The 12,911-nt window shown below is 38.2% G+C and overlaps 1 protein-coding gene across 2 annotated transcripts in view; it reads left to right on the top strand.

Annotated features, from left to right (window-relative positions):
* MAGI2 (membrane associated guanylate kinase, WW and PDZ domain containing 2) overlaps positions 1-12,911 on the top strand; it is a gene marked incomplete at both ends in the record, with an annotated part of 715,368 nt that overhangs the window by 481,868 nt on the left and 220,589 nt on the right. For both annotated transcript variants that reach the window (XM_082279816.1, XM_082279815.1), the window contains one exon: positions 7,719-7,798. In XM_082279816.1, the coding sequence (XP_082135942.1) occupies positions 7,719-7,798 (80 nt within the window). The remainder of the gene's footprint in view (positions 1-7,718; positions 7,799-12,911) is intronic.

The raw sequence follows: 12,911 nt of genomic DNA, 5'->3' as shown, positions 1-12,911 counted from the left end.
ACATGAGGTTTAACAAACCACTTTCCAGTACATCTCGCAGACATTCAGTCTCTTACTACTTCAACACCTACTTCTCCAAACAGCATAGTCAGCATTGCTTTTTGAACCTGTTGCCATATCTCTTCTAGTTGTTAAAGACTTTTTTTTTTTTTTATGAAAGCACCATAAAAGACTAAAAAACAGCTATAAAATAGTCCTTTGCCAAGGACTCTCCTTTTCGCTGTAAAAAACAGCCATTACGTTTTTTAATACAGCTGGTACAATTTCAAGTGATATCTGAAGAGTACAGCTTCAAGAATATTGCTATTGACTTCAGTGGGATCAGATTTTCTTTGTAGCAGTTTTTAAGGCAGGAAATTTTTTTGACTGCAGGAATAACATTTATCCCAAGACCTTGTTTACCTGAAGATCCATGATATATTTAGTTGCTCCTGATTGCACCATCAGTTCACAATTGGAAAGCAGGATACTTTAGTTAAGCCTGGATACATGATTACTATTTTTTGCATTAGAAGATACACCCTCCTACATGCACTTTTATAAGTTACTTGGAAACTTTTGTGAGTTATATCATCAGAGTATCAGTCCATAATAATGAAATGTTTTGGTTGTCTGGATATTTCTGTTACTTGAATTAAGTAGCAATTAGGATGAAGTTTTTTTTCTTTTCCACATACTGTTATAATATTCACTTCTGATAGGATTTTTCTTTGGGAAAAAAACCATCTTGAATTAGTCTGACTTCATTGTGTAGACAATTCTGATTCATCAGGGGTCTTGAGCATATCACCATAAATGTCTGTAATTCATTTTCTTTGTTTATATGTTGGATTTGGTCTGTCAGTTTTGGTCAGCATAACAAATCAGATTTCTAATGCACTTTGGACTTCAGCATGACATACAGCAGGACAGGCAGCTGAAAGAAACTGAGAGGGATCTTTTCTCCTGAGACCATTTTCTTTGCCTCATGAGAAATTAATTAGGAATATGAAGATGGTAGAACTGGAAAGAATTTCTAGAACGCTGAATTCCTTTTTTTTTTTCTCTTGTCTATTGATGTTATAAAGACATTATCACTCTGTACTAGTTGTGTGCTGTCCCTTGCTCTCACTTGCTGTTTTTATCTGTGCTGACATCCAGGTCAAACTGCCAGCTTAACTCCTCTTGTCTTTCCTCACTTTCTTATTTCTAGTCTTTCCCCCAAAGGTCTCTGCTGCTCTGTTCTGCAGAATTCATCTTCCAGGACCTTTCCTCTGATGTTTGTCATGTTTTTATAACTTTTCTCCTTTGTATTTATTGAACTAGAAGAATCAGTTCACCTTTCTTGCCCTATAGCATTAGGTACCTAATGTAAACCAGTTGCCAAGCCTCCTTCCGCAGTCAATGGAGAGAGAGAATTCATCTTGTCAATGGAGAGAGAGGCTGATTCATCCTGTCCATATATAAGGGCAGAATTAATCTGCCAAAATACAGCTGCTTCTACCAGTAAAGATGTCTCCAGATATCCAAAACTCTGTCTGCTGTAGTATGTAATTTGTGTCAGGAGTACACTTCTGAAGGAAATCTTCTGGTTGTCTTCACACACTGTGATTTGGCTCACATTTCAGAGTACGCACATTGGATTCCTTTCAGATGAAACTGAAAAGAAAGTTGATCTCTGGGAGTGCACTTCATTTTCTACAACCTCTGGACCCTGAACTCAGTCCATGAGACCAGATTTGAGTTAAAACTAGTCTGTGTTCCTTCTGATCTAAACCATTTCCCTATCTAAATTAGCAATATCAGCAGACTGCAGAGCGAAACTCTTGGTGCTGATGACCCAGCAGCCACAGCTTCTACGTCGTTTCAGGTGCCATGGGCTGCATGCCTGTGAATGTAGTGCAATAAGTGAGCTCCTGCTGTGCATCTTTTAGATTAAATTCAAGTGAAAAGCTTACAAGCTTGGAGAACGCTTAGTGTGAAAAAGAAGATAACTGGGAGACAGATTCACTGGAAAAGTGACCTCCTGATCTAAGCCAAAGCACCACTGTAGAGGCACAGCAACAGCCCAAGACATCTCCATGATCCTGGCAGATATGACACAGACCTTGTCAAAACCAGGACCTTCTGGAGTGACAGCCAGATGCCATTTAGGAGGTGACATACCAGCATTATGTCACTTAAGAGCATATCATTAGGTGGTTCTGCTGGAAGAGAGGTAAGATAAATTATTCTGTATAGGTGTCTCTCCCTTGAAGAGAGATGAATCCTACACAATTAGCTATGTAATTTTTGTAGTCACATGAGATGAAGCCCTTTCTTTGTCAGAAATTAAACTGCCTGAGTCAAAGAGAATTACTTCAACAGCAGAAATTACCACAGGAGACTCTAAGCATTTATATATTCCCCTAAAAATCTTGCATAAGCCTCTTCTGCTGCTGCAAGTGCCTGGAGGCAGCACCACCATCTCTGGGCTCGGTACAGAAGTGCTCCTCTACTGCCCAAGGCCATCTAAGATTCACAGGATAGAACTCCCAGACCTGGGTCTCTTAAGGACTGTGAACTCTGAGCACACCATGAAATGCAAGGCAAACTGGCAATCACAGCTGCTGCCATGCGGACCACTGCCAGAGGACAACTTCCTTTTGTATCTGTTCCTACATGTGTGCAAGAAGTTTAGGTAGCATCCAACAATGGATGGATTGTAAAATTGCTGGTTTGATGCTCTGTTTTCCTACCCATGTCCCTCTACATACAAATTACCTGAAGATCATTATTGTGCTACTTGAAAATCTCTGCAGATATACAACGCTTCAGCATAAAAAAAAGGAGGGAGGAGTTAGCATTGTTGAAGTCCAGGGGCCCACAGAACACTGTGGTTTTCTTCTCCTATGCTCCCCTTTGCTCAAGTTGTAAGATCAAGGACCAGCCGAAATTTAATATGTTCACAATAAAAACCCAAACAAACCCATATGTGCTGCCCCCAAACACACTGAAGTAGCACACTGGTAAATGCCCTTTTTGAAATGCTTTTCACAATAACATGCAAGTTACATACCTTGCAAGACTCACTATTTAGAATAGGTTTGCAGTGCTTTTAAAAGACATTAAGGCTATTCCTGTCAGTAAGTACTTTCTATATTTCCTTCCAAAAGGTTTCAAGAGATTGCCTGAAGGCTTTTTAGTACAAGAAACTTCATCTGTCAAAGTGTTTTAAACTGACAGATTGATAACACAAATCCGTTATATTCAAAGCTTAAGTAAAATAATATACTGTCTAACAAATAATTATAATAAAAAGATAACACTTTGTTAGATAAGAAAAGCCACACTCCTAGTGTTTTTTTACTTCCTAAAGATATTGAGTGGTATCCAGTGAGATTCCCAGAGAGCCTCTAGACCTAGTACCCAGCTCCAGTGCTATTAACAGGGAACAGAGGCAAATAAACAGACTCTGTGAAGTCTTAAAAGCAGAGCTATAAAGAAAATCTGGAGAAAAACAGGAGGTTGAGTCAAGGTTTCTGGGAAGTATTCTGTGCTTTCTTTCACTCTGTTTAAACCAGTTGAAGAACTTTTTTTCCACGTATATTCAAAATTGTGTGCAACTAATACCAGAGGACTCTGATTATAATAAACTGTCTCTGCTAGGTGCAAATACTTGGCAAAGAGAGAGGATTTAAGTTATCTTAGCAATAATTATTTTATTGACTTTTGGCTAAAGAATTAAGCTCTGCTTTACTGAATGACCTTTAAAAAAAAAAAAACAACTTCAATACAGTTCAGGCCTACCTGCAGTTTCTATTTTGTGCATAGCAGGTAACAAATTAGGATGAATTTTAAAAAATTATGCTCTTCCCATGCTCCATGTGCTTGAAGCAAGACCAAAGGGATCCTTTGTTAACTGCTTTCAAAGTTTGAAAAATTAGGAATTTACTGTTGATTTCAAGAGAGAGTTTAAGACAAGCATTGTTGGTTTGCCAGCACTTATCTCAGGAGTCCTAACTAGTAATCAAAATCATTGAAATTATGTAAAGATGGGCTTTCTAGACGTGTTTTTAATGATAAGGTATAGTTATTGCCAAATGATGAAGCATTGGTCAGTGGAAATTGCTGGTGGAGCCACAGCTGTATTTCTCACAGGATGCTTTTGTTGCATCACTTCACTCTCATTCTGTCACTGACAACAGCTCCAAATTCCTGTTGGAGCATTTATTCCACAACTGCTGCTGCTATTCATCTGCAACTCATTCATAACTAATCTGTAAATCCCCAGCCCCTTTTCCTTCTGGTCTGTCTATAAGACTTCCCAAATGGACACACATGATTAGACCGGTGGTAAGGTACACAGGTTATGCCCTCTGCCAGGTTTTTAGTGCTTAAAAAGCATTCAGTGTGCACAGCCTATGCAGCAGATATGTGTTACTTTTGCCATTGGTGTTAATTTGGCCAATTTACTGCTCCTTCTGTCTCCTCTCCCATAGTTAAAGCTTTCCTATCAAGGCTTCCTTTATAATAAAAACAGTTTAGGAGATAAATGTTGTCTTCCTTTAGCTTTCAGAGATTCTAGTCCTTAGCAGAACTGAAGAGGGAATAGCTGACACAAGGGGGACTGGAAGAATACCCTGCCAAGTAAACCTCCTGTGCAGAACAGAAGTAGACATGCATAAAAAACACTATGCTGTACTCCAGGGCTACTCGTTTCCCTCTTTTATTGAGAGCAGTGTGACAGTAGTCATGTCTGTCCTCCTTGAAAGAATGCTTGTGTGTTGTGTACCTGGTTGCTAAAATGATCCAAGCAAACAGCACTATGGAGAGCATAAGAGGACATTGATGGTACTGTAGAGGTGTTAGAAGACAGGTGGGATTGATTCTGCCTTCTTTCAAGTCCTGTCTTCAGAGCAGGAAAAGATTTTTTACCCACTGAAGCACTTGCCCAGAAGCATTTAAAGTCCCATTGCAAGAGTTGTTTAGTCCCACTGCATTGTATGTCTAGTATAGATTATAAAGTGGAGAGGCAGGGCAAGAGAAAAAGATACAAGTAAGGAAAAGAGGGATGAGTTTTGAAAGGTACTTTTCTCCTGCAGTTATTTGTTATAGATAAAAGTTCTTGCGGATGAGTTTTGCTTTTATTAAGTAGCCGAACAGGTTTGACAGATAGCACCTAGAAGAGGAGATTGAGTGCTGTAAGAGCTGATCTAAATGAAATACCATCTCCATTCTGTGAAATTCCACTGCAGACTGAAGGATCACTCTTCCGTTGTAAGAGCTGTTGATTTTTTCGTTTGTTTATGGTTTTGTTTAATATGGCCATCTTGCACGTAACTGAGACTTCAGTCCTGCTGGGTTTGCAGAAGCCACATTTATGCTAAAGGGTAGCATAACTGCTTGCTGTTCTCAGTTTCGCCAAAAACCTTGAAGGTTGTAATCCAACTAATTCACATTTTTAAATATTGATGCTGAATTGGGCTTGTTTTCAGCTTGGCACCTGTCTTCGCAGATACTTGAAAACTCTTTCTAAAAATATTATGGGGGTGTTTTCAGGGCTGGTGAATTGGCCGGGTGTGAGGGGTGGACATTGGCCAGTTGACTTGCAACAGAGTTGGCTTTTAGTACTGCTGCTGTCCCTGGCTTGTTTGGTGGATGTGAACAGTAATTTCATGACTCTGTGACTACATTTTCTCACCTTTAAAACAGGGATAGTTATTTTTATTTCCTTTGTAAAATTTAAGATTTGCTCTATACCACAGCAAACATTGGTAGTAGTGGTTATATATTGCTCTTTTAAAGCCATCGGAGACAATCTGTGATTCTGGTTTAGTCCTTGCAGTCAGTGGAGGTCCTTAAAACAATTCAGAATTAAGAGCTGGGAGAGAGTGGCTGTTGTCCAGACATGCCCACACTCCAGAGATGCAACTGCAGCTTCCACAGGTATGTCCAAGCTCGCTCTGAACCCTGGCACTGCTGACGAGTTAGCCTTGGTGGTGTGGAGTTCAGCATGTGCTGCTGGATGCACCCAAGTAGCTCAGTGGATGGATGCTGGGGCGATGAGCCCATGCTGAGCTCCACCCTGCTGCACTGACACTATTGGAGCATCTCCTCCAGTTAATTTAAAGCTAGCTCAAGTATGTCTGCACAAGCTGTGGTTGGGCTGTGGCTGCAGTATAAAAATGCACCCTACAGGAGACCACAGGCAGCCAGAGCTTCTGAGAAAGTCTTAGTTACACTTGCAATCAAGCACAGGCTGCTGGCATCATTTCAAGTTCACCTTACCTTTGGCTCATCATTCTTCATACTCTGCAAATATAGCTCAGCTCTCAAAGGAAAGGGTTTCTTTATCCTCTTCACCTGTCACGAATGGTGTTCTAGACTAGATAATGCATTAAAGAAAAAAGAATTTAAATGCCTCAATTTTCATTTAGTTACTATTTTATCCATACATAACTCTCATCTACCTTCATTCCCATCCAAAACATGGAGGAAGCTTTAACATAGTGACAATTTGCTGAGAAGTAGGCGCTGTCACTGTTTTGAGAAAGAGAGAGAAATTGAGGCAGAGGAAAATTTATCTGCCATGGAAGACAAGGTGGGAGAAGGAATTGGTTCTATTTATTTATTTTTCCCTAAGGGAACCAGTGGTGTTGGGATCACATAGACTCTATTAGTAACTCACAAACAGTTGCATCCTAATCCATTTTTTTTGCCAGGTCTCCTGTTTTTGTACACCTTATACCAATGTTTATAAGAGAAGTTGTAAGCACACTTTAAAATGACACAGCAAATTAATAATAAACTAAATAATTCAATACTGTATGGAATGAGCTTCCTCCTAGGATGTATCAGATAAATAAAACATGGGTTAGAAGTGTCTCTGAATGATGGTATTGTAGGAAAGGCATGTCAAAAAATCAAAGAGTAATGATCACATCATTTTCTAGTTTATAGTCTTCCTTAATATATTTACAATATTTGGCTCCAAATTTAATTGCTTATGAGTAAGGTATACATTGAAAGGATCTGGCTTTAAGTCTCATTAGCTGTGCTAAGTATCAATTCACTTGGCAAAATAATCTCCCAGAAAACAATTTGTGCCAGTTCAATGCTATTTGATGGCTGATTTCTCAAAGATCTATTCTGAGTATAGAAAGGAGCCACATGATTCATTCAGCTTGTGCATATCTATTTTATCTCTATGGAAGGATTATATATGGAGAGATAAAGGTTTGTTAAACAAAGTATCATTAATCACCCTGTCCGTAAATGTAGACTTTGCAGGAGCATGCTGTAATTTGCATCACTTTTGCTATGCCTTGTCAGTGCTGCTGCTGAGAAATAACAAACCTGTATTTATGAAAAGGACAGGTTTAAGACGAAAATAATTCTATCCGAAAACTGTGAGAATGGTACAGAATCCTGTCGCCTGCACTCGTTCAACGGGAGAACACTGTATTTGTAATAAATTCCTTTTGCTCTGGATGAGTTCTGCATTTTCAATGAGGTTAACTTGGCAACATTCTAGTTGATTTTAATAAAAATAGCTGCTTTGAGGACAGGGAGCTGAGGTTGCCAAATTTACAGCTGCCTTGCACAATTACTCTTACACCTCCTTCAGGGCTACTTAGAACCAGTAAGCAAATTAAGTGTATCGATTGCAATTTTGTTGGACTAACCCTTTTTTCTTAAGGAATAAACTTGATTCCTTTCAGTATGTGTCTGCTCAGAGTGATCTCTTTTCTTTTCAGCCATAACACAAAGACAACATCATGGCTGGATCCACGACTTGCGAAAAAGGCTAAACCTCCAGAAGAGTGCAAAGAAAATGGTAGGTGATTAAGTTTTCCTTGCTGCTCAGAGGGGATTTTCCTTTGTGTGTGTGTCTCTCTTTCAGTTCTTACAAAAATCAGGCATTTGGGGGAATGGTGAAAGGTGTTTAATTGCTGCTTTGGTTAGAAGCCATAAGTGATACCAGTTCTCAGTGTGCCATGTGTTTCTGCTTTTTATTCCCCTTTCTGATGCTATCCAAAGCTGAGGATCACAAGTGTGTTTTCTGCCTGTTGTGTGTGTGACTCCGGGACTGACCCTCTCCCTCATCTCCTACAGAGAACTTTGGTCTGCAGAACAGAATCCCTTTTCAGATTCTGAGCTTTTAATCTACAGGCGATTCAATGCATAAGGGAAACTAGCAGCACCGTGGGAATATGAATATTGTTTGATTTGTATTTAAAGGTACAGTGCTATGCTATTTAGTAGCCAATTTAAACAAAATAGTGTCTGATAAAACAGGGTGTGGGAGGGAGACAAGAGATCAGTGTCTGTCAGAGTTCAAGGCTGGATTTGGGGGGTACTACATTGCTAATGCTTTAAAATTTAAAAGCATATATACTGCTGAGGGTGCTTAAAGGAGCTGTAACTGTTGAGCAAGAGGGATTATTATATTAACAGATTCAGAGATTTGAAATAATACAAATCATATCAAACTATCTTTGCACTGAGTATAATTTCTAATTTTTCTCTGGTAAAGTTTATCAGTAATCAAAATCATTTAATAAAGTCAAGGAAAGAATGTGTTGTAATCGATCTGTTTCTGATAAGGGGTTTTTTTCATTGTTCTATACTTCCATGTCAGTTCGATTAGTCAGTTAAGATGTTATGATTTCTAAAGGCTGCTACTTATTTTATTGTTGTGAGATACAGAGCATTAAATGCATGCATGCTATGTGCTTTAATTCAAAGCATTTTTAAATATTTTTAATGTATTAGTAAGCTTTCAGGTACTGCATCTGATTTATTTTAAATTTTCCAAAATATATACATTTTGTTAATGTAAATACTATTAATGGAAAGGAAACTCAGAGCTGATTAAGAGGTCACTGAGGAGTCGCTGGCTGTAAGAATTGCAGGGTCAGTGGTTTAGTAAAAAATGTTTCTGGGTTGGGTTTTTTTGTAAATGCCTTTCTTTTGAAAGATTGATATATTCCAAAAATTGCTTCCTTATTTCAGCAGCAATTCTGACGTTCTCTTCTGACATCAGAAATTACATGTCTGAATGATTTTGTGATGCTTATTCTAGCACAGACAACACGAGCTCCCAGACTAAATTCTACAGTGATTACAAAAAGGTCTGATACTGAAACAAAACAAGGGCACAGGAGCTTTGCTTTCTGAATCTCTCACATTACTTATATGAAGCTATATCTTAGCCTGCTCCTAAGAAAATACTAATGGAAAAAGCAGGGGAAAAAATCCACCAATATCTGTGGAGTAACATTGCATGGAGTTACTTGGAGTAAATGTGTTGCTTTTTTTTTTTCCTTTTTTTGTTAGCTGTTGTATACTGAGATCAGAACAGCACTTAAATATTAAAAAAAATATCAAAGTATCTGAAACAATTTAAGATGAAGATCAGTGCATTAAAGAAAAAGCATTATTTTATAGTTATTTGACCACTGGATTACTGAATCACTATAGTATACTGGGTCATGTTGTTCTTTTAAGATTGCTCAGCTCATTAATGCAAAGTACTTGGAGTGATGCATAAAAGACTTTAGGGAGAGATTTTCTATTCTTACAGTGATTGTTCTTGCAACATCCTCTCTTTTCTAAGGTTCTCCTGTTTTTCAAAAGTATCATTTGTCTTTTTTTTAATCCAATACCTGCAGAGGAAAAAGTTCTTCAAAATCGCTTATATGCCTTAAAATGACTGTACCTTGCCAAGGAGGTCCAACACAAGGAACTTTGCTATAGCACACAGGGATTTGGAATTTTTGTTTAAATTTAATCTAAGAATTAATTTCAGCTGTGGCTTGGTAGTTTGGTTTTTTTTATGCCAAACATCTTTTCTGTTGCACTTTGTGATTTATTCTGGCATACTTTACTCAGAGATACAAAATTTTACAAAGACATAAGTGTTTAGATAGGAAATGATACTTACCTTGATGCTTTATTGCTACCTGCATAACCTGTGCTTTTCATTGACATTCATTTTGTCACATCTGAAACTTGTATTGATTCTCTGAGATACATTAGGACGTCTTAATCATCTACCAGATTCTCCTATCAGGTTTTCATTGTGAATAACCCAACTTTTGTGTTCTCCTTTCAGTGCAAATCCTGCCAAATCCTCCTTCTTCATTCTGCCACCAGCATGCAGTTTCCACACCAGACAATGTCCAAGCAGAGTATGATATCAGAGTCCTGATGTTCTGGGCTGGTGATATTGAGGGCCTCCTCTGCTCCACGCATTTCCTCTCTTCCACTTTCTGCTCTTCAATACTCCTTTGCCAAATATGATTTCTTCATTATCTCTGGCTTCTGTATCTGCAAATCCCACTGCTTGCTCATTTCCTTTCACAAAATCTGAATCAACATTCCAGCACATCCCTCCTCTTGAAAAATTTTCATATGCTTTTGCCAAGAGATTGACAAGCTCTACCAAGTCAAGCTTTCTTTATCTGCGTGCTGTGGACTCTCTGTTTTTCTTTAATGACACCTACTGCTCTAAATCCTTTTGTAGGTCAGGAGGTTTTAAGTGCTGATCTTTATTTCTGTCTCTCTCTCATGGAACTTCTGTGTGCACTTCAGCAAATTACTTTGACTTTTGCTCTGTCAGATCTACTTAGATGGCAGGTCTTTGAAGCAAGAACTGCCTCTTACTCTCTGTTTTTATGGTGCCAATCTGAGTTTCATAATAGCAATAAGTAGAAATAACTGGCAGTTCTACAATAACAGCTGCAATTTTTACACATTTCTGATTTCCTCCAGAAAATATTGACCTTAATAGAAATAATTGTGTTTTCTCTGCTGGAAATACAAATTAAAAATTTGGGGGTTTTGAATTTAAATACTACTTTTAAATGATTTTTTTTTTACATCAAAATTGGTTAAACAATTTTTATGTGTAGAGTACTAGAGAAGGTATAGTTCTGCCCCTTTTGCATCTGTGAGCTAGATTCCCTGGTTGCTAAATTTCCTGTAAAGTCATATAACATAGTAGATTCATGGGCTTTGCATGATTACAGGTATATTATGTGAGTGGTCTTCTAACTGAGTCTGTTCTTCAGGAGAGAATATGGAAAAGAATGACGAGTCCCATAAGGCAGTAAGAAATGTAGTTTTATATTGAAAGGCAGTTCAGCTGTAATGACATGAAATATCACAGGTTTAAGGAAGTTCATTTTTCATTAAGAAATGTAGCAATTTTTTCAAATTTTTTAATTCATTTTAGGGAACTTTTATTCTGGAGAAAAATCAAGAATTTCTTCTATATCCAATTTGGCTATTAAACAGCTGTTGAAATTTCCTGGGATCAGATATGTCAAGTTTCACTCATTTCTTTTACAAATTTCACTAATTTCATTACTAATCTGTCCCAAGCAGTAGTCTCTATCACTCTTAACCCTCTCTTTCTTTTTATGTCAACCTCCTTTCTCCTAGTTTTGAAATACAAATAGGCCTACAACTAAAAATAAAACTTTGATTTCACCTAGCATTCATCCGTCATCTGTCTTTCCATCTCCTCTACACCCACCAACTTGACTGCAGAATATAGATGTTTATGTAGGGTGAGCTGAGTTGCCTTTACACTTCATTGACTGTGAATATCAGCTCTGCTTTGGCACTTAGAGGACACAGACAGCTGATCCACCTGTGTGAACACCTGTATGGAGACAGACTGCTGCATTTCAGTTTCTTCATGCTGAACTGAACCCCACCCTCCTATCCCATTTTGTTGGGTTATATATTCCCCACTCCTGTAGTCACAGGCGGTACCTTTGATGCTCCCACTGCCCCACGCAGCTCTTCTTCAGAATTTGTCATTGCTTACCTGATTCCTTAACTATGCTGCAGTAAGATGTAACAACCTTTCATAATTTTGTTTTATAGATGCACTTGGGCATAGGCATGCTGCTTTTATGAGTAAAGCATTACTTCTTGATTCCCTTACACATATTTTTCACTGGAAGCCATGTAGTGAGCTTTTGTCTTAAACGGATACCGTTTGTGTTTTCTGATGCCCACTAATGGCAACTTGTAGAGGATAAATACTCTCCTACAAATAGTTTTTTTATTTGATTGTAGTAGCCTTGGGTTTGAAAACAAATCTTTCAGCAGTCTAAGATACAAGGGGTTGTGGGATTTTTTGAGATATTGGGATATATCCATATCAGAGCACTACATGTGAAACTTGGGCAGACCAGTGCTGTAGGAGAGGAGGAGGTGGAATGAGGAGGAAATGCTCTACACTGTTGACTGAAAAAAGTGCTAGCAGGACATCTTACAACTCCAGACCAATCCCCTGTCTCTGTTGAAGGAAGTATCCCAATATGAACTAGGAGAGAAGGCTAGCTTTTGGGTTTTGTATAGTGCTGTGTGACCTTGACCACTGTGTTTCTCTACATGGTATTCTGCTCATTGCTTCCAACATTTTCTTTTTCTCTCGGTGGCTTGTAAAACCTTTTCTTCTTTTCTGTCTCTGCAAACCAGATTGGACTGTGCAAACGAGAAAGTACCTGCTGAGCATAGAGTATCTCTTGGAAGGGCAGTATATTTGTCTTTGAGATACCTGAGTCTCTGCTAAATTTAGGTGAAAACTAACAATAGACTCAGACTTTTACAGGGGAGATGGTACGATCCTATAAAGTTCATTTCCCCCTGAAACTGAAGTAGATAGTGATATTATCTTCAGAAAAGTAGTTTTTTATTCCTGATGAAAACAAGAATAAAAATCATAAAAGTCATGATTGATATCTAATGCTATGTGCTAGTTACACTGTGTGTTAAATGGCACCATTTGTTCTACTACAGTCAAGGGTTTACCAGCATTACTATTTTAAACCTTGTATCCAGGGAATTATATTTGCTGTTGGAAATATGTTGAGAAGAGTCTCTTTTTTAGACTTTGTACCCGCACAGCCTAATTCTTTTATTCAAATGCT

Source organism: Coloeus monedula, assembly GCF_965178545.1.
Source record: "Coloeus monedula genome assembly, chromosome: 4".
Taxonomy (NCBI): Eukaryota; Metazoa; Chordata; class Aves; order Passeriformes; family Corvidae; genus Coloeus; species Coloeus monedula.
The sequence above is the reverse complement of the archived record's forward strand: the minus strand, read 5'-3'. Positions and strand labels throughout refer to the sequence as shown.